The following is a 24,264-nucleotide window of genomic DNA, read 5'->3' on the forward strand; positions in this document are numbered from 1 at the left end:
CTTTGACAACCGTGTTTAATAAAATTGATGAAAACTCAGCCAAAGTTCTTATCACATTTCCTTTGACTCATTATTGACATGTGGTTTAATGAGTGAGTGAGTGAGTATGGTTTTACGCCGCTTTTAGCAATATTCCAGCACTATCATGGCACAGGACACCAGAAATGGGCTTCACACATTGTACCCATGTCGGGAATCAAACCCGGGTCTTCGGCGTGACGAGCGAACGCTTTAACCACTAGGCTACCCGATCGCCCCTGTGGTTTAATGAGCTGCTTTCTGGGGTTTATATACATGATCCAAAACGCTTTCCATAATCGTAAGAAATCTCTTCTGAAAGGAGAGTTAATTGCCGATATAATAAAACATGTGTTCATGAATCACCATCCAATAGTTTTGATACCAGGTGTTCGCGAATTGCATTTGTGTTTATAAACCCCCTTGTTGTCACCTACAGGAGCATTTCGTGAAGCATTAAACACGGCCACATTCTATTTCAGTATGTATCCGTAATGATAATGTCTTAAGAAATAGGAATGAGTTTATTGGTCAATTTTGAAGGAGTTTGAGCATTCCCAGATGTGACTTGAAGCATTAACACGGCCGCATTCTATTTCAGTATGTATCCGTAATGATAATGTCTTAAGAAAAAGGAATGAGTTTATTGGTCAATTTTGAAGGAGTTTGAGCATTCCCAGATGTGACTTGAAGCATTAACACGGCCGCATTCTATTTCAGTATGTATCCGTAATGATAATGTCTTAAGAAAAAGGAATGAGTTTATTGGTCAATTTTGAAGGAGTTTGAGCATTCCCAGATGTGACTTGAAGCATTAAACACGGCCGCATTCTATTTCTGTTTTCATCTGTTTTGAAAAATTCTCAAGAAATTAGAATCAGTTTTGAAGGAAATCTTTGAAGTAAGTCCATAACTTTCAATTCATTGAAGCTCGACATGTAAACAATTATAACTGAATTATACATTGTCTGGCTGTGCTGTGCTAAAAATCACATACTGGTCAAAGGAATTAAAATCTAATTTCAGCAGCGTATTTTGCTTTTAGTCTTTACATTGAGACGTTGGTTCCTAACCTATACGTCTAATCCAGAAGTTCAAATGAAGCTCACAGCAATGTGGTTATAACGTGTCTTGATAGGTAAGAAGTTATTCATATTTTTCAGCAGGACGAAACTCTTGATCGCTGCCTCTACAGCCAGCTGTCGGTGTGTGGAGCTCAGCACGACGTCATCAATGTCGAGGTAGTAAGGGTTCATTTCCCGGGGGTCGAACTCTCCGAGTCTGAGTCTGGTGTAGAGGAGGGGTTTCATCTGCTCCCGGACAAAAGCCTCGGACACTTTGTTCTGATGTATGGCATCAACTGTAAACAATAACATGGTGGTAAGATAACTTTTTATATTGTTCAACGCCGTACTCAACAATATTCTAGCTATATAACAGCGATATGTGAATATACGAGTCTGGACCAGACAATCCAGTGATTGACATAACGAGTATCGATCTATTCAATTGCGATACGATGGTATGTAGGAACCAAGTCTATTAAGATTAAAGATTAGAGTCTGGACCAGGCAATCCAGTGATTGACATAACGAGTATCGTTCTATTCAGTAGAGATATGATAACATCTATCAACCAAGTCAATATAAGAATACAGGACTATTCATGTCTGGATCAGACAATCCGGTGATTGACATAACTGGTCAGTATATTGGTCAGTCAGTAAGTCATACCCCTTGATCCCTAGCCGCCTTCTCGCTGAAGAAGGTTCAAAAAAGGATCTTCAAGTCTGGATCAGACAATCCAGTGATTGACATAACTGGTCAGTCTGTAATAGCAGTTATCTACGCCACTTTGTATATCGACGCCACTTTGGAAAAAAGGGCGGTAGGGTAGTCTAGTGGTTAACGCGTTCGCTCGTCAGGCCAAAGACCTGGGTTCGATTCCCGACATGGGTACAATGTTTGAAGCCCATTTCTGGTGTACCCCCGCTATGATATTGCTGGAATATTGCTAACATCGCCTTAAAACCAAACTCACTCTCACTCACTTTGGATAAACCTACTTGCTTGTCTATACTGTCTACGGAAAATTAGCAGTTTAGTTATACTAGCCATCGACAAAGATAACTCGCAGGGGAATATGACACCAGTCATAGTAGACATAGTGAGAGGGGGCGTGATTGGCGATTCTGTTAATTTAAATGAAAGTCAAGATACGCGATATGTTCATTTTCAGACAGGCGTGATATGTGACTTGACATATAACTCCCTCGTCTTATGTTTTACTGTCAACACCCTTAGACAAGCATCCACACCCAAAGACAAGCATCCGCACCCTTAGACAAGCATCAACACAAGCATCAACACCCTTAGACAAGCATCCACAACCTTAGACAAGCATCCACACCCTTAGACAAGCATCCACACCCTTAGACAAGCATCAACACCCTTAGACAAGTCTCCACACCCTTAGACAAGCATCCATGCAAGCATCCACACCCTTAGACAGGCATCCGCACCCTTAGACAAGCATCCACACCCTTAGACAAGCATCCACAATCCTTAGACAAGCATCAACACAAGCATCAACACCCTTAGACAAGCATCCACACACTTAGACAAGCATCCACACCCTTACACAAGCATCCATGTAAGCATCGTCACACTTAGACAAGCATCAACACCCTTAGACAAGCATCCACACCCTTAGACAAGCATCCACACCCTTACACAAGCATCCATGTAAGCATCGTCACACTTAGACAAGCATCCAAACCCTTAGACAAGCATCCACACCCTTAGACAAGCATCCATGTAAGCATCGTCACACTTAGACAAGCATCAACACCCTTAGACAAGCATCCACACCCTTAGACAAGCATCCACACCCTTACACAAGCATCCATGTAAGCATCGTCACACTTAGACAAGCATCCAAACCCTTAGACAAGCATCCACACCCTTAGACAAGCATCCATGTAAGCATCGTCACACTTAGACAAGCATCCACACCCTTAGACAAGCATCCATGCAAGCATCAACACCCTTAGACAAGCATCCGCACCCTTAGACAAGCATCCACACCCTTAGACAAGCATCAACACCCTTAGACAAGCATCCACACCCTTAGACAAGCATCCATGCAAGCATCCACACACTTAGACAGGCATCCGCACCCTTAGACAAGTATCCACACCCTTAGACAAGCATCCACACCCTTAGACAAGCATCCACACCCTTAGACAAGCATCCACACCCTTACACAAGCATCCATGTAAGCATCGTCACACTTAGACAAGCATCCACACCCTTAGACAAGCATCCACACCCTTAGACAAGCATCCATGTAAGCATCGTCACACTTAGACAAGCATCCACACCCTTAGACAAGCATCCATGCAAGCATGAACACCCTTAGACAAGCATCCGCACCCTTAGACAAGCATCCACACCCTTAGACAAACATCCAAACCCTTAGACAAGCATCCATGCAAGCATCAACACCCTTAGACAAGCATCCACACCCTTAGACAAGTATCCACACCCTTAGACAAGCATCCACACCCTTAGACAAGCATCCATGCAAGCATCCACACACTCAGACAAGCATCCGCACCCTTAGACAAGCATCCACACCCTTAGACAAGCATCCACACCCTTAGACAAGCATCCATGCAAGCATCAACACCCTTAGACAAGCATCCGCACCCTTAGACAAGCATCCACACCCTTAGACAAGCATCCACACCCTTAGACAAGCATCCACACCCTTACACAAGCATCCATGTAAGCATCGTCACACTTAGACAAGCATCCACACCCTTAGACAAGCATCCATGCAAGCATCAACACCCTTAGACAAGCATCCGCACCCTTAGACAAGCATCCACACCCTTAGACAAGCATCAACACCCTTAGACAAGCATCCACACCCTTAGACAAGCATCCATGCAAGCATCCACACACTTAGACAGGCATCCGCACCCTTAGACAAGTATCCACACCCTTAAACAAGCATCCACACCCTTAGACAAGCATCCACACCCTTAGACAAGCATCCATGCAAGCATCCAAACACTTAGACAAGCATCCACACACTTAGACAAGCATCCACACCCTTAGACAAGGATCCACACCCTTAGACAAGCATCCATGCAAGCACCAACACCCTTAGACAAGCATCCGCACCCTTAGACAAGCATCCACACCCTTAGACAAACATCCAAACCTTTAGACAAGCATCCATGCAAGCATCAACACCCTTAGACAAGCATCCACACCCTTAGACAAGCATCCACACCCTTAGACAAGCATCCACACCCTTAGACAAGCATCCATGCAAGCATCCACACACTCAGACAGGCATCCACACCCTTAGACAAGCATCCACACCCTTAGACAAGCATCCACACCCTTAGACAAGCATCCATGCAAGCATCAACACCCTTAGACAAGCATCCGCACCCTTAGACAAGCATCCGCACCCTTAGACAAGCATCCACACCCTTAGACAAGCATCCACACCCTTAGACAAGCATCCACACCCTTAGACAAGCATCCATGCAAGCATCCACACACTTAGACAAGCATCTGCACCCTTAGACAAGCATCCACACCCTTAGACAAGCATCAACACAAGCATCCACACCCTTAGACAGGCATCCACGCCCTTAGACAAGCATCCACACCCTTAGACAGGGATCCACACCCTTAGAAATCATCCACATCCATAGACAAGTATCCACACCCTTAAACAAGCATCAACACAAGCATCCACACTCTTAGACAGGCATCCACACCCTTAGACAAGCATCCAAACCCTTAGACAAGCATCCACACAAGCATCCACATCCTTAGACAAGCATCCACACCCTTAGACAAGCATCCACACCCTTAGACAAGCATCCATGCAAGCATCCACACCCTTAGAGAGGCATCCACACCCTTAGACAAGCATCCGCACCCTTAGACAAGCATCAACACAAGCATCCACACCCTTAGACAGGCATCCATACCCTTAGACAAGCATCCAAACCCTTAGACAAGCATCCACTCCCTTAGACAAGCATCAACACAAGCATCCACACCCTTAGACAAGCATCAACACAAGCATCCACACCCTTAGACAAGCATCCGCACCCTTAGACAGGCATCCACACCCTTAGACAAGCATCCACACCCTTAGACAAGCATCCACTCCCTTTGACAATCATCAACACAAGCATCCACACCCTTAGACAGGCATCCACACCCTTAGACAAGCATCCACACCCGAAGACAAGTATCCACACCCTTAGACAATCATCAACAAAAGCATCCACACACTTAGACAGGGATCCACACCCTTAGAAAGCATCCACACCCTTAGACAAGTATCCATACAAACATCCACACCCTTAGACAAGCATCCACACCTTTAGACAAGCATCCAAACCCTTAGACAAGCATCCATACAAACATCCACACCCTTAGACAAGCATCCACACCCTTAGACAAGCACCAACATAAGCATCCACACCCTGAGACAGGCATCCACACCCTTAGACAAGAATCCACACCCTTAGACAATCATCCATACAAGCATCCACCCCCTTAGACAGGCATCCACACCCTTAGACTAGCATCCACACCCTTAGACAAGCATCCACACCCTTAGACAAGCATCAACATAAGCATCCACATCCTTAGACTAGCATCCACACCCTTAGACAAGCATCCACACCCTTAGACAAGCATCCACACCCTTAGACAAGCATCCATACAATCATCCACACCCTTAGACAAGCATCCACATCCTTAGACAAGTATCCACACCCATAGGCAAGTCTCTACACTTTGAGACAAGCTTCTTAACCTTGACGATTATTATTGTTTTCACTCACTGATAGAGTCATACACTCTTAGATCCCCCTCCTGCACCTCGAGGCCACACCAAGCGTTCAGACAGCCAGCAGCGGCGTAGACGGTGTTGTTGAAGTAGTTCTGCCTCTGGATCATGTTGACGAGAGCTGCAGAATCTGCTGCTACGTATCCGGTGAAGTTCCACTCCCCTCTGACTATATCTGTCAGTAGCTTCTTGTTCGTACAGGTGGGGACACCGTTGATGCTGGAACGCCGCAGTAAACGGCAACTAACGGGATCGGGTGGTCAGGCTCGCTGACTTGGTTGATACATGTCATCGATCCCAATTGCGTGGATTGATGCTCATGATATCAATCACTGGATTGTTTGGTCCAGACTCGATTATTTACAGACCGCTATCATATAGCTGTAAATATTGCTGAGTGCGGCGTTAAACAACAAACCAACCAACCAATCTTTCGTGATTTCAGTCTTTCAGTTTTGAAATTTTGAATTGAGAACAGGGTTTAAATATTTTTCAAAGCGTGGTCTAAAAAGGAAGCCGCCAGTTTGAACCTAGTTCCTTATAGCTCAAGAAAGCTGCTTTCTGATTGTCAAATATAGACCTCTTGTTAGTAATTTTATTGGTCAGTCAAAGTTCACGAAAAATCATTCTGACGTGACCTGTAATGGGATGTCCTCAGATCTTTGTTTGGCGGTAGCAAGAACTAAGATCTGATTTTGATGAGATCAAACTTGTAGCCAAGAGCGTCGGGCGTGCATCAATGGATTCACACTGACACGGGCTAAAACTCTGTGACAATGCTCGTGTTATTCCGTGAATTTATTTCATGAATAAAAACGAATAATGAAAGCAGATAGTACGAATAAATGGTCTTGAAAACTAAAGAAGGCATTCTGAATATCACATTGAATCTGTAGTACTATGGAATTAGCACGGAATAATGTTCCTAAGTTTGAAAAAACCCCACACTTTTAAAACGTTGATTGACACAAACAATATCACCAATAAGCAACATGATTACAAAATATTATTGAAGCAGCTGTTAAAATCTTCAAGGTGTGCTTCACTAATTAGTTAGGAGCTAATATGAGTTGCAAGATATCACATATGAAAATATGGTGTCACTGAAACAGGCCATCACAAATTATATGAAGGACAGAGAAAGGCTAAAATAATGATATCAATTCATTGTCACATTGCAAAAGCTTTGAAGGAACCACAGTGTTCTTTGTTTACTGCGAATTGATAAATGCTACGTAAAAGATAAACAGCAAACCTATGAAATATGTAATCTGTTCCCTATTTGGAAAACCCCAATAATGTATGCCACTAGAGAAGCCATATAGGTAACCTAAGCATAACGTACGTGAAATCATTTGTGTTGTGAATTTGAGAGTGGTTGATTTTTTTCTTGGGTTTGACCAAGAATGTGAAACCCGAACACACATATGTAATTATTTTGTAACCTAATAATTTTTCTAAAACAGTTCAAGTTCAAATATACATTTCACGTACTCTTCAAAAATCAACGAGACTGTTCTTTTCATTCAGATATGTGCGTTGGGGCCAACTCAGTATTTTCATTCATAGTAGCAATATATTAATCATGAAGGACGGTATCTTCGAAATGCTCCTATGAATGAAAATACTGTGTTACATTTCCAAAATACCCTGCAGGAGGAAGAACATTGTTTGAAAGATCACGATTACAAGTAATAGACGGAAGAGTTATTACATGTATGTTGGCCTGCTACTTGCAACGGGGAACTAATAAACGGTAATCAAACCTACACTATTTTGAAACATTACAAGAAAGGGGCTGGGAAAAAAACGTCCCGTGTTACATAGCATGTAGTGCGACTATGCTTGTAAAGAGGCGACTACGGGATCGGACCATCAGGCTCGCTAAACATGGTTGATACGTGTCACCGTATCTCAATTGCGTGGATAGATGCTCATGATGTCAATCACTGGTTTGTCTGGTCCAAACTAGATTATTTTACAGACCGCCGTCAAATAGCAGAGTGCAGCGTTAAACAACAAAATATGTTCAATATAGTGATTGTTCAATACTTTGCTGCTGCAGGCGACTCCAGAGATGCGTAGTCCGATTCTGAAAAGGAACGAGGTAGAGTAGTCTGGGAGCCAACTATCATTAAACTATCCACAAACATCAAAGATGCCATGTCTGAAACGGGTTCTTAGCTTCCATTATGTGATTTCATCCTTAACAACGACAAAATCAAGAAGATGTTGGGCTTTTTCTGTCACAGTTTTTGTTGAAAATACAGAGAAGAGAAATGACCTATACTTCAAACCTTGACAAACAGTTCGCTATACATGAATATTGAATGTTAGCCGAGACTTACCAGCAGTGTACTGAACACGTCTCACTCTCTCTGTCATCTCGTCCCTGTATGATAACAAAGAGTAGAACTGTGGTGTGGTAATTGTAACATTAAGACTTCGTCTCTAACTAGCCTCCATTCTGTGTTGTGGGGCATGCTATCTTGAGGCCATTACTCTGCTTTTACAAGGGTCCACTCACGCAATAATATCCATGAGTGTTATTTAGAGGCTGGAAATGTAACTGAGCACGAAATAGTATGGATGACCCATATCGTTACTACAATTGCAGCAACGTATTTGCACACATTATAACTTATTTGGATAAGACAAAAATTGCTGCATGTATGATATTAAAGTGGGAAGATAAATTTAAAAGCGATATTGCTCGCAATCATACCTGTTTATGCCATTCCCCTTCGTCTCTACAAAGGGAAAGAAAGAAAGCATAAACTCCCTGGTCATAGGTATCGGTCATGCTTAAAGACCGCATCTGTGTAGAACAATTACTGGCACGATCCGTACCTACAGTTGTTTGGGAATGGATAACTGAAGTGGAATTAATATTTTTGGCGCTCTATGTGAACATCTTATTAATTAAGCTGATTCTGGTTCCAATGTAACATTTACCAATATGACAAACGTCAAAGCCAAAGAATACCAGACCAGCGTAAAAGGTAAAATAGAGGTGAAAACCTTTCAACGCCTTTCTCATCCTGATGACGACGACAACCAGGACCACTGTTACGACAAGGGCGACAACTCCAAATGCTATAAGTATGTACAAATACGTATTGTCATCTCTTGTTTGTAATGGTGTGTTAGTTGATATGATCTCCGTGCTTCTCGCAGTTCCTGTGACCCCTGGAAGGACCTGTGTCTGATCTAAATCGAGAATAAATATTTTAGTTTATCATTTATTCCATTGACATATACATATCATTTAGAGAGGAAGTATTAGGTGCAGCATTTATGGAATACCTTGCACCTATCTTGAAAATTAGCCCTGCATTTGTACAGAAACACAAACGCATGTTAACCTGAAAAAGAGGTTGCTGAAACACAAGTCATCAAACGTAATTGAGAGGTTTAGCGGCAAGACTCGAAATTGATCGTACAATTATATGCACATAATCCATATATCTCCCATATACCTAAAGTATAGGAAACAATTGCAATATCTATTTAATGCCAGTATACGATTTAATTCATAATTTATTAGACGATTTTACAAGAAATATTTCTTTTACAACAACTAGTTTTAATAAAGCGTAATATGAAACAAGGGAAGTCAGTAATTAATTATACCTCCAATAGTGACCAGAACATCTCCAAATCCAATTCCTGACTCCATTGCTCCGGTTGTACTTTCCATCTTGTTGATGGCTGTACACTTATACCGCCCGGTGGTGGCAGGTCCCCCAGCCGTCAGTGTCAGGGTGGGTTGGGTCCCTTGCTGCACACTATCACCTCTTGAGTTTGTCCAGATATAGAGATGTGGGGCAGGGTTGGCGTCGATGCTGCATGTGATGTTGATGGTTTCCCCCTTGACAACCACATACTCTCGAGGACAGGACACAGTGGGCTTATCTAAATACAAAGTTAAAATAAAACATCAACTGACACAACCTAGTTGTATAATGCAACATTGATCTATGCAAAAGCATAGAAGTACTTTGCAACATAATGCTATCTGCTTTCAGGAAATATTCATTAGAAATGAAGATTCACTTGATTCGTGTCAACATAACTAAAGTCAAGTTTAAAGATTCCACACCTGAATGCTGGTGGTCAACCAGTGTAATCATATCAGAATGTAAGCGAATAATATAAAGCTTTTTTCTTAACTTACAATGTTTATATTAGCTGATAAACGTACTCTAAGATTAGAGTATTAAAGTCATTGATTTAACCTCGTAAAAATAGTTTGCAAAGTAGCCTCTTTCGAATGTAAATGTCAATTTTAGTTTCCCATAAAACAAACAACTTCACAATGAGGTGGAGCTTCTGTTGTATTATTTGTAAATTTGAGGTTAAACCCACAAAGCTTTCAAACGGCCACGCTACTTTACATTAACTTTACATTAAATTATGTATCTGTTGTATCACTGTGTATGTCTAGCTCATTATATGAATGCTAGTTGTTGATACATTGCATAAGACGCTCAGGCATTAAGAACAATGACGAGACATGTTTTGCTGACTTACAGAGGACGTCAATGTGCAGCAGCTCCAGGCCCCAGGCCTCCCTGACTAACCCCCTTGACGAAACCATTCTGTTGGTGATGTTCACAAGGAATTCGCCACCGTCCAAACGACTGATGTTTCTGTAGTTCCGGTATGCCTCGGTTTGATTCCAGATCAGCCTCGTTCCGGTCTTACGCCATGTTGTTAAATACGGGAGAGGGTTTGGCAGGTTAACCAACGTTATGTTCACGGATGAATATTCTAGAATCTTAACGTCAGACGTCATGAACGATTCAGGTGGATCTGCAACACAACAATGATAAAATAAGTAAAGGAATTTCGTAATTATGCGTAATGAGAATCAGTTGTTATGTTTGTCATTCTGTGATGTGCTTTGTACTGATGTATTTGTGTCGCAGCATATTCTTATAACAAGTCGCATGATTGAGGGTACACATTAATCACTAGTAGTTGGAACAATAAAACTTTCTTACATAAGATATTGAGGAAGATGAACGCCGTTTCCTCATACTGCCAGTGTATGACAGAACAGTTTGCTTGTCCTCCGTACGATCTTTTAGAAGTTGATATACCTCTACAACAAGATGATCTCGAAGCGTAGCCATTTTGACGTACATCACAAATTATTCCCTTGGGTTGTGTGCCGTTTCCAGCGCAACAGTAGGCAGTGTCTTTCTCAAATATATCAACTGTTTGTTGAGGATTGATCCGCGTAGTTCCATATATAAACCAAACTGGCAATTTCTCTGCAAGAAAAGGTAAAGATAACAGTACTGATAAAGACATATGATGCATTTTAACAATCAGTCAACCAATCTGGCCTTAATTATTAATGTTTACACAGATTATTTTTCTAAAACTTACGTCGTATTTTAGTCAGTAAAATAAAAGCGACAAGCCCCTTCCATACACACACACACACACACACACACATATATATATATATGAAATCTCTGCCAAAAGCAAAAGACATACACAAATTTTTGTTTTGTTTGTTTGTATGAATCCGATTCTCTAGACATGACCAGTCTGCATATACCATGTTAAGATTTAGTAAGAGAAAACCGGCAGTGTTGAATTATGTTTGTACATTTCTGTTGTTGACATTAGTTTACTTATTTATTGTAAACAAAGGCAGATAGCAGGGCATATCCTAGTTTTACACTTATGGTGTTTGTTTTAGTTACAAAAAAAAGAAGTTTTTTCCATTCCATCATCTGTCTTTATTAATTCATGTGTAGGTATAACACATTTTTCATCAAACTTCACAGATGGATAGTAAGATTAAAATAGTCTCAGCTAATTGGAGAGGGCTTGCAGAAAAAAGTAAAAGACTTGAAATTATGAAAATTTGGCGCAAAAAGAAGTATTCTGTAATATGTCTCCAAGATATTCACATTTCTGATAAAGATAGAGACATATTTAGAAACGAATGGGGACTTAATTGCATTATAGCTCCTTTTACAACCAACTCTAGAGGAGTAGCTATTTTATTTAATAACAACACTGAAATTAAAATTCATAAAAGTTATATTGACAATAAGGGGAACTATATTATAACAGATCTAACTATTGATGGAATTAAAATGACATTGACTAATCTTTATGGCCCAAATAAAGATGATCCTTCATTTTATATAAAAATATTTGATTTAATTGAAGAATTGGGAAACGAATCAACGATTTTATGTGGTGATTGGAACCTGGTATTAAATCCATCTGTAGATCTAGAAAATTATAAACATATCAATAACCCTAGTGCAAGAAAGATTATTACAGAGAAAATAGAGCAACTTAATTTAGTAGATATTTGGCGAGAACAAAACCCTGACAGCAGAAAATTTACATGGTGGAAAAAGAACCCAAAACAACAGGCTAGATTAGATTATTTTCTTATTTCACAGGATTTGTATATCCTCTCATGCGATACGGCTATCATGACAGGGTATAAATCTGACCACTCCCCAATAACATTTTCATTTTCGAACGCTTTAAGTAAAGAGAGGGGGAGGGGATATTGGAAATTTAACACCTCACTATTGCAAAAAGAAGAGTATAGTAAGATAGTCAAGGAGACTCTAAAAGAAACATTACATGCGTATGCTGATAGCAAATACACTGAAGAGGAAATCGATTCTCATATTAAAAATTCAACATTGCAACTAAAAATTTCTAATTGTCTTTTTCTGGAAACTTTCTTAATGAAGATAAGAGGTAAAACTATCTCTGTCTCTTCCTTTTTAAAGAAAGATACGAACAAGAAACTAAAAGACTTGGAAGAAAATATTAGGGTTCTGGAAGATAAAATAAGAAATGATTTCCAAAATACAGATGAAAAAATATTTTCCGATCTATCAACAATGAAAAAACAGTTAGAAAAATACCATGAAGAGGAGGTAAAAGGATCCCTAATTAGGAAAAGAATAACCTGGTACGAAGGAGAGAAACCTACAAGCTATTTCTGCCACCTTGAAAATAGACATTATACCACTAAACTAATTAATAGCATTAAAACAGAAAAGGGTGAAATTATTACAGATGGTGAAACAATCTTAGATGAATTAAAGGACTTTTATTCTAAACTATATAAACAGACCTACAATAATAATAATGTTAATAATAACCTGTTAGAAGAAATCAACACACCTATAATTAGTGCAAAAGAATATCAAGACCTAGAAAAAGATCTCTCAAAAGAGGAAATTAAAAAAACAGTCTTATCTATGAAAAATAATAAAAGTCCAGGAATAGACGGTTACCCTATAGAGTTTTTCAAATTTTTCTGGAATGATTTAGGAGAATGGATATTTAGATTCATACAGGAAACCTATGATGACAACTCATTATCGTGTACAATGAACTGTGGAGTCATCACCTGTCTTCCTAAACCAAACAAAGACAGAAAATTGTTAAAAAACTGGCGCCCAATCTCACTACTAAACGCTTTATATAAAATTTTCAGCTCATGTATTGCTAATAGAATTAAAAAAACCTTAAATACAATCATACACCATAATCAAACAGGATTTATTCCAGGTAGATGTATAAGCGAAAACACTAGGAAGCTCTATGATATCATCTTTGAAACCAAAAGACTTAACAAACCTGGCCTACTCCTACTAATAGATTTTGAAAAGGCTTTTGATACAATTTCTAAATCTTTTATAATACAACTAATGACAAAATTTGGTTTTGGACCGAACATCATTAAATGGGTAGGTATTTTGACTTCTAATACCACTACATCTGTTATTCAAATTGGACATCTATCATCATTCTTTGGGCTTGAGAGGGGATGTAGACAAGGAGATCCAATTTCACCCTATTTATTTATTATCGCTGTAGAAATTCTAGGTATTATGATAAGAACAAATCCAGATATAAAAGGTATAACAATTAACGATAAGGAAAGTAAACTAGGTCAGTATGCGGACGATGCTCAATTATTTCTAGATGGATCTGAAAAAAGCCTTAATACTTCAATGGATACCCTCAACAAATTCTATCAAATGTCAGGACTTAAAATAAATGTAGAAAAAACAAAAGCAATTTGGATAGGATCATTGTCTGAAAGTAATCTAGTTTTAGCACATGACTTTAAACTTGATTGGTATAAGGGAGATTTTGAAATTTTAGGGATAACTTTAAATGCTTCATTGAATGACCTCTGGGTAATCAATACTAGAAAAAGAATAGAACATATTAATAGACTACTAGCTAATTGGCGCAGAAGAACCTTAACTCTTATTGGAAAAATTACGGTTATCAAAACTCTTGCTATATCAACTCTGGTACACATCTTCTCTGCTCTACCCAATCCACCCAAAGCTTTTATTACCGACCTAAACACATTAATTTTTAGATTCCTTTGGAATAACAAAAACGACAAAATTAAGAGATCAACTATTAGCAGAAATTATGAAGATGGAGGTCTAAGGATGATAGATATTGAATGTTTTATCAATGCTCTCAAACTATCTTCATTACAAAAGTATATAAAAAAGTATGAAGATTCTATAACAATCTTCCCTCTAAAACATCTTTTCAAACTTGGTTCTAATGCTGTAGAATGTTTATCTAAACATGACAACCCTTTTTGGAGAGATGTATTGTCTGCTTGGAAGATATTTTACCAAAAAATGAGTTTGTATGAATATGATTTAGACCACATTCTGAATGAACCACCATTTTTTTAATTCATCTTATATTATAAAAAACTGGTTTAATCGAGGTGTTCAGAGTGTTAGAGACCTTTGCGACAACAACGGTTTTCTTAGTTTTGAAAATTTCAAACAAAAATATAAGATCCAGGGAACTTTTCTAGACTTTCAAAAATTACTGAACAATATTCCAAAGAGTTGGAGATTTCAAATCAGAGACAAAACCCTTGATGTTAATGTAGTTCAGCTGAACAATGTATGTAAACACTTCTTTAATAACGTTAAAAAATCAAGGACTTTTTATGATGAACTGATTAGGAATGATACCATACCGAAATCATTAGAATACTGGAATATGTTTTTTCCTCAAGGTTTGGATTGGAAAAATATACTTCTATGTTATAGAAAATGCACAGGCGACTGTAAACTTTTAGATTTTCAATATCGATTTATAAACAGAATAATTTACACTAAGAAAGAATTATTCAAGATGAAACTTGTCGATGAAGATATTTGTACTTTCTGTAAAACTGCTTCTGAAGATATGTCTCATGTATATTTTGATTGCCAATCTGTTCAACAATTTTGGCTTAAAGTTCAAAACTTCCTAAATAAAAACCTGCAAACAAATTTTATCCTTTCGAAAGTTAATATCTTTTTTGGTGTTTCCACTCAAAACCATGTAACAATTCATATTATTATATTAGCAAAAAGATTCATCTACATATCAAACATAAAACAACAAGATTTATCTTTCGAGCAATTTCTTTCACTACTAAAAGACACAATTTGTTTGGAAAGTTTTATCGCTAAAAAAAATAATCAATTTAACCAGTATGCTCAGAAATGGCAAAACTTACAATTCATAATCTAACGAAGCAGTTGAATCATACTTCCTGTTAATTAGTAATCATTTATTTCTTGTAAACAAATATTTATAATCTCCCTCTCAGTTTGAGAAAACGATACATCCAACACAACCTGCCTGTCCTCACCTATGAAAACTATAACTTGTGTTAATTCTGTCTTATATGTACATGTTAATACCTACACTTGTAACAATATATATGGAATGGAATAATAAAAAAAAGAAAAAAGAAAAAAAAAGTCACCCAGCCTGACCACCCGATCCAATATGTCGCTTCTCACATCAATCATAGGTTGGTGGGGTGAATTCTTATCCCAAAATGCCTACGTTGAAGAACATAGTGGGTACGGCTTCATGTGCATTGGCGAATCGGCGTGATTCTCGATTTTACAAATTGCTGAGTCATATCAGCTCTGTAGCATAGACAGTGAAAGCTTTATGCTGGTGCGTCAAGTGATCACACCCACGCCCACTCCCACTCCCACACCCACACGCCTAAATAACTCCAAAAAATCTCATATAGATCAGTTTACTTGTATAACTATGTATATATTCAATATAGATACCGTTATGCTGGATATGAACACTGTTGACAGATCCCAGCTGTTAACGCCAGATCTCATGCGTTACGTGATCACACAGACACACCCCAAACGCCACCAAATAACCTCATATAGATATGTTTATTTGTATAACTATGTATATATTCAATATAGATACCGTTATGCTGGATGTGAACACTGTTGACAGATCCCAGCTGTTAACGCCAGATCTCATGCTTTACGTGATCACACAGACACACCCCAAACAACACCAAATAACCTCATATAGATATGTTTAGTTGTATAACTATGTATATATTCAATATAGATACAGTATCGATGGGTGACAACACTGTTGACAGATCCCAGCATCAGATTTAATGCGTCAGGTGATCACACACCTCCTCCTCGCGTAGCAACTTTGTATCACGTGATCATCAGTGACAGGTGACCACAACCAGGAGGTCACTGTCTACCCAAGGGGTCACTGGCGGAATTAATCTTCATTTGTGACATTGTCATCTACAGTTGAAGCACGTGTTTAGTTATTCTTAAAAAGGCGATGTTCCTTAATATTAGAAGTTAATTAAAGATCAGTGTTTATTTGTCAATTATGTATTTAGTTTAACATAGGTTAAACATACACAGAGCTATGGTCACAAGTCCTGTCTAAACCGTGTTATGTAAAGTTTATAGTCTATGTATTTCAGCAGGAAACGAGTATTTTGCATGTGTTATATAATGGAGCATTGCAAATAGAATTTGAATTTGACATGATTTATTGTACTGAGTAATGTGTAGTTGTGGGAAGTGGGAAGTGTATTGTTTACAGTGCTGCAAACATTGGCATAGTGTTATCAGAGTTATGTCCCTTTATCGGTATTTCACCATGTCATATTGCATAACTCCAAGCAGTTACACTGCTGTTTAATATGAAAATATTGTATATTGAAAAAAAAAGAGAAAAAAAAAGACATACACAAATAAAAATATTCAGGGTCAGAGAAATGTTTTCCAAGATTCCTTGGTAATGGCCTCTTTGCCTTGGTGGCAGCGAAAATGGCAGGAAGGTAAATAAAAAACCCAACAAAACTCTTTCCCTATTTATAAGAAATACCTTGCCAAAATAGAGTCGATTGCACGATTCCGACTATATTAGGTACATGTGTTTATGAAACACTATCAAATAGTGATGAGACCAAGTGTTCGCGAAAAGGTTAGCGTATCCTGCCCCACTAGTGACACAAACTCATGCAATGGCTAGTCAATTGTTCACCTGAAAAATCACGGATGCATATGGTACAAGTCAAATAGGAAGTTGCATTGGACATCATTCTTATCACTGATGAATCAAATTTGGAAATGTCGTCCACATATCCATCATACAACTGTTTGAAAGCTTTCCTGAGGCCCTGAATGCTTTAACCTTGATAAAACTAGTTTTGAGTAAGACTCGTAAGATGCTCTTTCAAATCTTCGTAGAAAGATCATGTTCGACAACGTGAAAGATTGTGGCATTGGTTCGAGGACAGTGATTGATGACAAAAGCTGATCATATATATCTTTTCTGGAGATTGAAAGCTTTGAAGAAGCGCATAGAGACATGACACGTTACTACTTCTTTATTGTTTGTAACGACATTCACGCGAATGACATAAGTGATTGTCACAAAAATGACATGGGTGAATGACACAAGAGTCATCAAACGCTTTTAAAAATCTTGGTCAAAAGAGCATGCTCGATTGTACCGCAAATGGTGTGAAATGTAGACAACTGGGCTTGAGCTGCACACAAGTTCCCCACAATGAAGTCATCTCTCATGTCTGTCATATAGTTTTTATGCATAGATCTAGATATATAACTGATGAAACGGTCTCATGGGGTCTCCTTTATTTCTATACTAGCCACATAAAGAAACTGTGCACGGAGAAAATATGTTCTGGATTGAAATACAACACAGCAAGAACAAAATGATGCAGACGCTGTAGCAGCTGAACGATCGGACCATAAGAAAATGTCAACGGGACCTGAACAACATCTGTTACGATGACGTCAGAAGATCAAAATGGAGTAGGGGGTCAAACGACAAAGTCACAAAGTCAATAACGGGTATGACCACCCTGTGCGTGAATCACAGCAGTGCATCGGCGACGCATGGAGTCCACCAAATGGGCATGGAAGGCCTGGGGAATGGCCTGCCATATCCTCCTCAAATCCTGTGCCAAGTCACGGACGTTATCTGGAGGATGTGGAAGACGACGCAGACGGCGCCCCATTTCATCCCACACATGCTCTATTGGGGAGAAATCTGGAGAATTTGCAGACATGGCAGTAACATGACATTGTTATGGTGAAGGAAATCCATTACGACCCTAGCCGTGTGAGGACGAGCGTTGTCCTGTTGAAATGTCAATCCCGGGCCATGACGATGCAGGAAAGGAATGACCACAGGCCTCAGAATCTGATCTCTGTAGCCAACACCGGTGAGATTGCCCTGAACAACCACCAAAGGGGGTTCGGTGTCGTGCCTGTTATCCCACCCCAAATAATCACAGAGCCACCTCCAAAACGATTCCTCTCCACAATACAGTTGCGTGCATAACGTTTTCCCAAACGCCGGTAGACACGTTGGCGCCCGTCACTGTGGGAAATGTTGAACCTCGGTTCATCTGTAAAGACAACATTTCTCCACCATATTCGAGGTTGGCGAACATGATTTCGACACCATCTTAGACGGTTGACTCGATGACGGTGTGTCAGGATGGGACGTATGGCAGGGCGTCGTGGTCGAATCCCGTACTGACGTAAACGATCCCTGACAGTGTTGGGATGAATACGGCGCAGTCCAGGAATTGTCTGGGACGTCGTTACTGCCGTTTGGACCATGTGTCGGAGATGTGTAACTCGAATCCATCTGTCCTGTCTTGGCGTCGTTACTCGGGGACGTCCTGAACGTGGGTGGTCGGCAACGTCATTTGTGTTCTGATAACGCCTTACCAATGCCGATCTCGTGTTACGATGGCATTGGAAATGTGTTGCCACCTGTTGTTGCCTCATTCCCGCTCGGATCATTCCGATGGCTTCATGATGCTGAGCAGCCTTCAGTCTTGGCATGATTTGCTTGTGATACGCTTGTGTCTGCGCCTGGGAAGTTTTGATTTTTTGAATGACCACAGAACATGCTTTCCAAACTGACAGCGAATTTTGAGTTGCACATGCTGTGTACAGGTGCACAGGATGCACGTGCAGTAACACATTGCACGTCCATAGGCCCCCATCAATGACGTCATATCGCATGGCACGTGCATGAGCGTTTGAATGTCTCCAATAATTGCTGTGTTCAAACCTATATTTCATATATGGACGGTGTGCCCTTATATCTATATTTTCTCCGTGCACAGTTTCTTTATGAGGCTAGTATAGTTCAGGTTGGTAAATCAGGGGAAAGGAATTGTCTATTTGATGGTTATTTAGGAGATCAACCTACTGTGTTTTGAAATTTGATGTAGTCACACTGTTGAGTAGATGCCTCTAATTTTAACTTGGAACAGAGCGCTTTATCTCCATACTACCATGAAAGCAACAACGCTTTGTAAACGGTGCTCTCTTGCAACGTGTAACACAGGTTACAAAGGTCCGCAATCTTAGACCATTCTGGAAAGTGACCACAGGTAGTAATATGTGTAACAAATAAGAATCAAGTTCAACATTAAAATACCCATAGTCTTGAGAAGTTTAAAATAAGTGTTCAAAACACACAGTCTTTCAAAACGAAGTTGACAAATAACCAACAAAACTTAGTCCAAAGATAGATGTTCTAATTTCAAAGCATCCTGCTCTGCACTCCTTGGACTCGGCAAGTCATTTCTTTTAAATCAACGAGTATGCCAGTATAGTGGTGACAGGTTGTAGAAAAAGTTTTCAAAGCCTGTTTTTGAAAGCATTGATACATGTGTGACTTAGAAATAGTGGTTTGTGTATGATTTTCATAATTGTGTGTGTCCTGAAATGAATTTCATGAATTTGATAAGCTGTGACTTCAGTGATGTCGGGAAATTGTTTTGGTGGCCTTTCGAAGGGACGAGTGTTTTCTGATGGACTTTCAAATCCCCTCCTGCCAAATCCTTATGATGGTGGTCTACGGAAATGACAATGACTATCGATCACAAACAGGTTTGTAAACATGTTTTCATGAATATAGTTTCTCCAAACACATTTTTATAATGTTATATTTTACTTTCATTGCTGGTTGTTGCAATAACGAAATATGCCTGTTCCAAGCCTGTTTGTCATCGAAATGGTCCCAAACAGTTTCATAAACATTTGATTTGTATGCAAAAGTTATGCCTTTGTAAAGTCTTGTAATCCCATCATCGAAGCAGTCAGTGTCATGGCCTAACCGCCTATTAATTTCATGAGAGCTGTTGACTCAGCCTGTATTAGTAGACCTTAGATAGTAGTGTTCAATGTAGAAAATTCAAATGCTTTGACAAAATTGCACCTGGTTCTTTTCTGAGATTGTAAAAAGTCAAGCAAATCCTTTAAGTTTTTCGGAACCCACATGGTATTAATTCCACTTGTCTCAAATACTTTTTGTGAACATATAAAAATCCTTCCTTGATTGTATTAACGAATATGGTTAATCGTTGAGACAGGGATTTGGTGGTACATATGTACATTTGTTGGACCCAGCAATATATTTTTCTTTGTACAGATTTTTATGGTATTTTTGAATACAAAAGAGGAATGGGCAAAAGTTTATTGTACCGAAGCATGGTTTTAAGTCTATCTAGGGTTTACGACTAGGGTTATTCATATGTTATTCAATGTGTTAGTTTGTGTTTGATAGAACTGTCTATATGTTTAGAACAAAACACCACAGTGATGTCATTAATGTTGTTCCTTATCCTGTGTGAGTCCACAAATGGTTCGTATATATCTGGTGTATTTCAACTTGAGATAAAACTTCATGTAATATAATATGCTTATGTCAAATAAATGATTAAATCATGCTCACCATTTGTGCAAATGATGGAAACAATATACGATGCACTAGGGCATGACCTGTTCGGAACTGTTTGAGTCAAAATGCAGTCAAATATTGAGTTCTCGGTACCCGTGCAGCGGACATAAGACAGCAAGGGGTTGACTTGAGCTGTCCCATACACAGAACCGTAGACCCAGTAGGAATGATTTCTGAAGGCAATAAGAATATATATCGTTATTTCTATTTGCTTGTCTTGATTGCAATGTGAAGAGAACTTAATATATATGTTGACTATATACACTTAAAATGAAGCGGAACATGAAATATAAATTTTAATACCAAGTATTAGAACAAAGATAAGTGTTGACAACAAACATCCTCTGCAAGAGGTTTATGTCTGTAAAACTCAACGCCAAAACACATCCAATAGTATGCATGTGCCGCACGAAGTAGCTACACGCGTGTGATTTACTTGATTTTATTCATAGTTTGCGTATGAATTAACGATGCGGCCTCGGCAACGCGCGGAGCGTCCAACAGTTATCGGCATGCTGGAAACTGAGAGAAGTCAGCGCGCAGTGGCCAATAAGTGCAATGTGAACAGTCTGTGATGCAGACTATGGAATAGCTACCAACAAACCCAACATGTTGACGATAGATCCCGTTCAGGACGTCCTAGGTCAAGACAAGAGTACAGGATCGATTGATCCGAAACCAGCCTTTTCGAAATCGATCCAAAAAGGTGAATCCAATTGCTGCCAACTTTCATCAGACTACTGGAGTACGATTAGAAATCGTTTACATGCATAAGCAGTTCAACTAAATGCTCGACAGCCACGTGTTATGGCGACCCTTACAAATAATCGTCATATTTTCTCTTGCATACTCACTTCAACTGACATTCTCGCTCTCGCTGATACTGACTTATAAAATTGTTAACAAGCATTTGCCATTGTAAATGAATCAATTGCATCAACCCGTTTCATACGTTTGGGGTATTTAAGTACAAGTGATACAAATATACTAAATTTGAATAGTAATAACGACCTATTTCACACAATCAGATGTGCGGTGAAAAGGTCGCTCCTTTACTGTTGCGTTGGGATACCTTTCTTTTGGGTTACAGGTGCTAGAAATTACGAAGGAGGCTGATGGTGGGATCCAGTACTGTTTGCAGTAAAGTTGATTATGCGTGAGAAAGAGGATTGCCCACACTAAACTCGGAGAAAGACAGACAGTAATTCCTCGTATCTCGTCGAGTGTCCCAACAACTACAATCTTGGAAATATCCAGGTATTTCGGAGTATCCTCTACTTGTTTTAAAAGGTAAAAATCGTTAAATATTTAATGATTAAATCCAGCCGATAGTTATGTGTGACTCGGGACTTTGTGGAACCGTATATGGCAAAAGTATTGAGAACATCCATATAACATTCTGCAAATCTGCTTTTGGCCTAGGCTACCGGTTACCAAATTTTAGCAGATGTGCAAGGTACCCGATATTTATAAACAATCAATGCAGAGTTGTTTTATATCGGATATTGGCATGTTGTGATTGGAATGTGAAGTGACAGAATTATTTATCTTAAATGATTCATCTTACGCGGGCTGGTTGAGAGATCTGCACACAACAACAGACGCTTGGTTGGCAAAGCTGGAATGACAAACTGTTCCCCATGTGCCATTATAATTGACCTCTAGACGACCTTCGCTTGGTCCAGGAACCAGTTTTATTCTTTGTGATACCACGTTAGCTGCAAAAGAGGAACACAGCAGTACATTATTCCACATCCTTTTAACCGAAGGACAACAACAACAACAACAACAACAACAACACACACACACACACGTCGCTATATAAGTGGAACATTCTTGAACGCGACGTTTACCTCCATTTCACCCCACCATAATTAAAACAGCAAATTGCGAAGGTAAGATGAGGGAAAATTGTAGGAAAACTGTTAAATAAGGAACCAGTTGAATATCAGTTAGTGATCTGTGGAGAGCCTCAACTCTTGTTGGAATTACAGATAACGGGAATGTCATCATGACAGAGGTTACATTATGATAAGATTTACTTCTTTACTCCCCAACACCTACCAGCAGCAACAACGTATGCATCAACATTTACTTATCAACAGCCACCAGCAGCAACAACGTATGCATCAACATTTACTAATCAACAGCCACCAGCAGCAACAACGTATGCATCAACATTTACTAATCAACAGCCACCAGCAGCAACAACGTATGCATCAACATTTACTAATCAACAGCCACCAGCAGCAACAACGTATGCATCAACATTTACTAATCAACAGCCACCAGCAGCAACAACGTATGCATCAACATTTACTAATCAACAGCCACCAGCAGCAACAACGTATGCATCAACATTTACTCACCAACACCCATAAGCAGCAGCAACGTATGCATCAACATTTACTCACCAACACCCATAAGCAGCAGCAACGTATGCATCAACATTTACTCACCAACACCCATAAGCAGCAGCAACGTATGCATCAACATTTACTCACCAACACCCATAAGCAGCAGCAACGTATGCATCAACATTTACTCACCAACACCCATAAGCAGCAGCAACGTATGTATCAACATTTACTCACCAACACCCATAAGCAGCAGCAACGTATGCATCAACATTTACTCACCAACACCCATAAGCAGCAGCAACGTATGCATCAACATTTACTCACCAACACCCATAAGCAGCAGCAACGTATGCATCAACATTTACTCACCAACACCCATAAGCAGCAGCAACGTATGCATCAACATATTGTCCAGCAACAAAAAGCCTAAAATAGAAAAATAAAACCTACTTTACATGTCTCAGATATGGCTCAGGGAAATTGTTCTTCATTCCTGTCTTAATCAGAATATGAGTGGTGCGAATGTGATCGTGAGCGACTGAGTTTGAGTTCAGTTAAACACAGCCTCAAGTAGTTCAGTTTTTTTCATGGTGTGTCAACGTGATGTGGGAAGAGGTGTTGTGAAATAGGGTTTCCTATCGCGTTCATGATTGTTGCACTTATATAGCGACTTGTGTGTGTGAGAGTGTGTGAGTGTGAGTGAGTGTGTGTGTGTGTGTGTGTGTGTGTGTGGACTATTTTACATGTATACTGAGATACCATGCCGCAGTTTTAACATAAATACCACACCCAGACACAGTATACTGACTACGAGCAGACTAGCCCTTGTTTTAGCCCCTTAATGCCGAGCGCCAGACAGTGTAACAACAAG

At 39.5% G+C, this 24,264-nt stretch overlaps 3 protein-coding genes across 3 annotated transcripts in view; all 3 read right to left on the minus strand.

The window, feature by feature from the left end:
• LOC139457927 (uncharacterized) overlaps positions 1-24,264 on the minus strand; it is a 92,912-nt gene that overhangs the window by 11,440 nt on the left and 57,208 nt on the right. The window lies entirely within an intron of this gene.
• On the minus strand, positions 1,113-7,575 carry LOC139458013 (uncharacterized). The gene is made up of 3 exons (XM_071239329.1): positions 7,544-7,575; positions 5,903-6,126; positions 1,113-1,378 (listed from the first exon to the last, which is right to left on the minus strand). The coding sequence occupies exons 1-3, from the start codon at positions 7,573-7,575 to the stop codon at positions 1,113-1,115; spliced, it is 522 nt and encodes a 173-aa protein (XP_071095430.1).
• On the minus strand, positions 6,755-23,439 carry LOC139457926 (uncharacterized). Its single transcript, XM_071239269.1, has 10 exons — positions 23,403-23,439; positions 22,601-22,751; positions 21,028-21,206; positions 10,914-11,186; positions 10,441-10,722; positions 9,541-9,822; positions 8,929-9,117; positions 8,633-8,657; positions 8,256-8,299; positions 6,755-7,999 (listed from the first exon to the last, which is right to left on the minus strand). The coding sequence occupies exons 1-10, from the start codon at positions 23,437-23,439 to the stop codon at positions 7,953-7,955; spliced, it is 1,509 nt and encodes a 502-aa protein (XP_071095370.1). The 3' UTR covers positions 6,755-7,952.

This window comes from Haliotis cracherodii, unplaced genomic scaffold, assembly GCF_022045235.1.
Source record: "Haliotis cracherodii isolate W230 unplaced genomic scaffold, xgHalCrac1.p SCAF_12, whole genome shotgun sequence".
In the NCBI taxonomy this organism is placed as follows: domain Eukaryota; kingdom Metazoa; phylum Mollusca; class Gastropoda; order Lepetellida; family Haliotidae; genus Haliotis; species Haliotis cracherodii.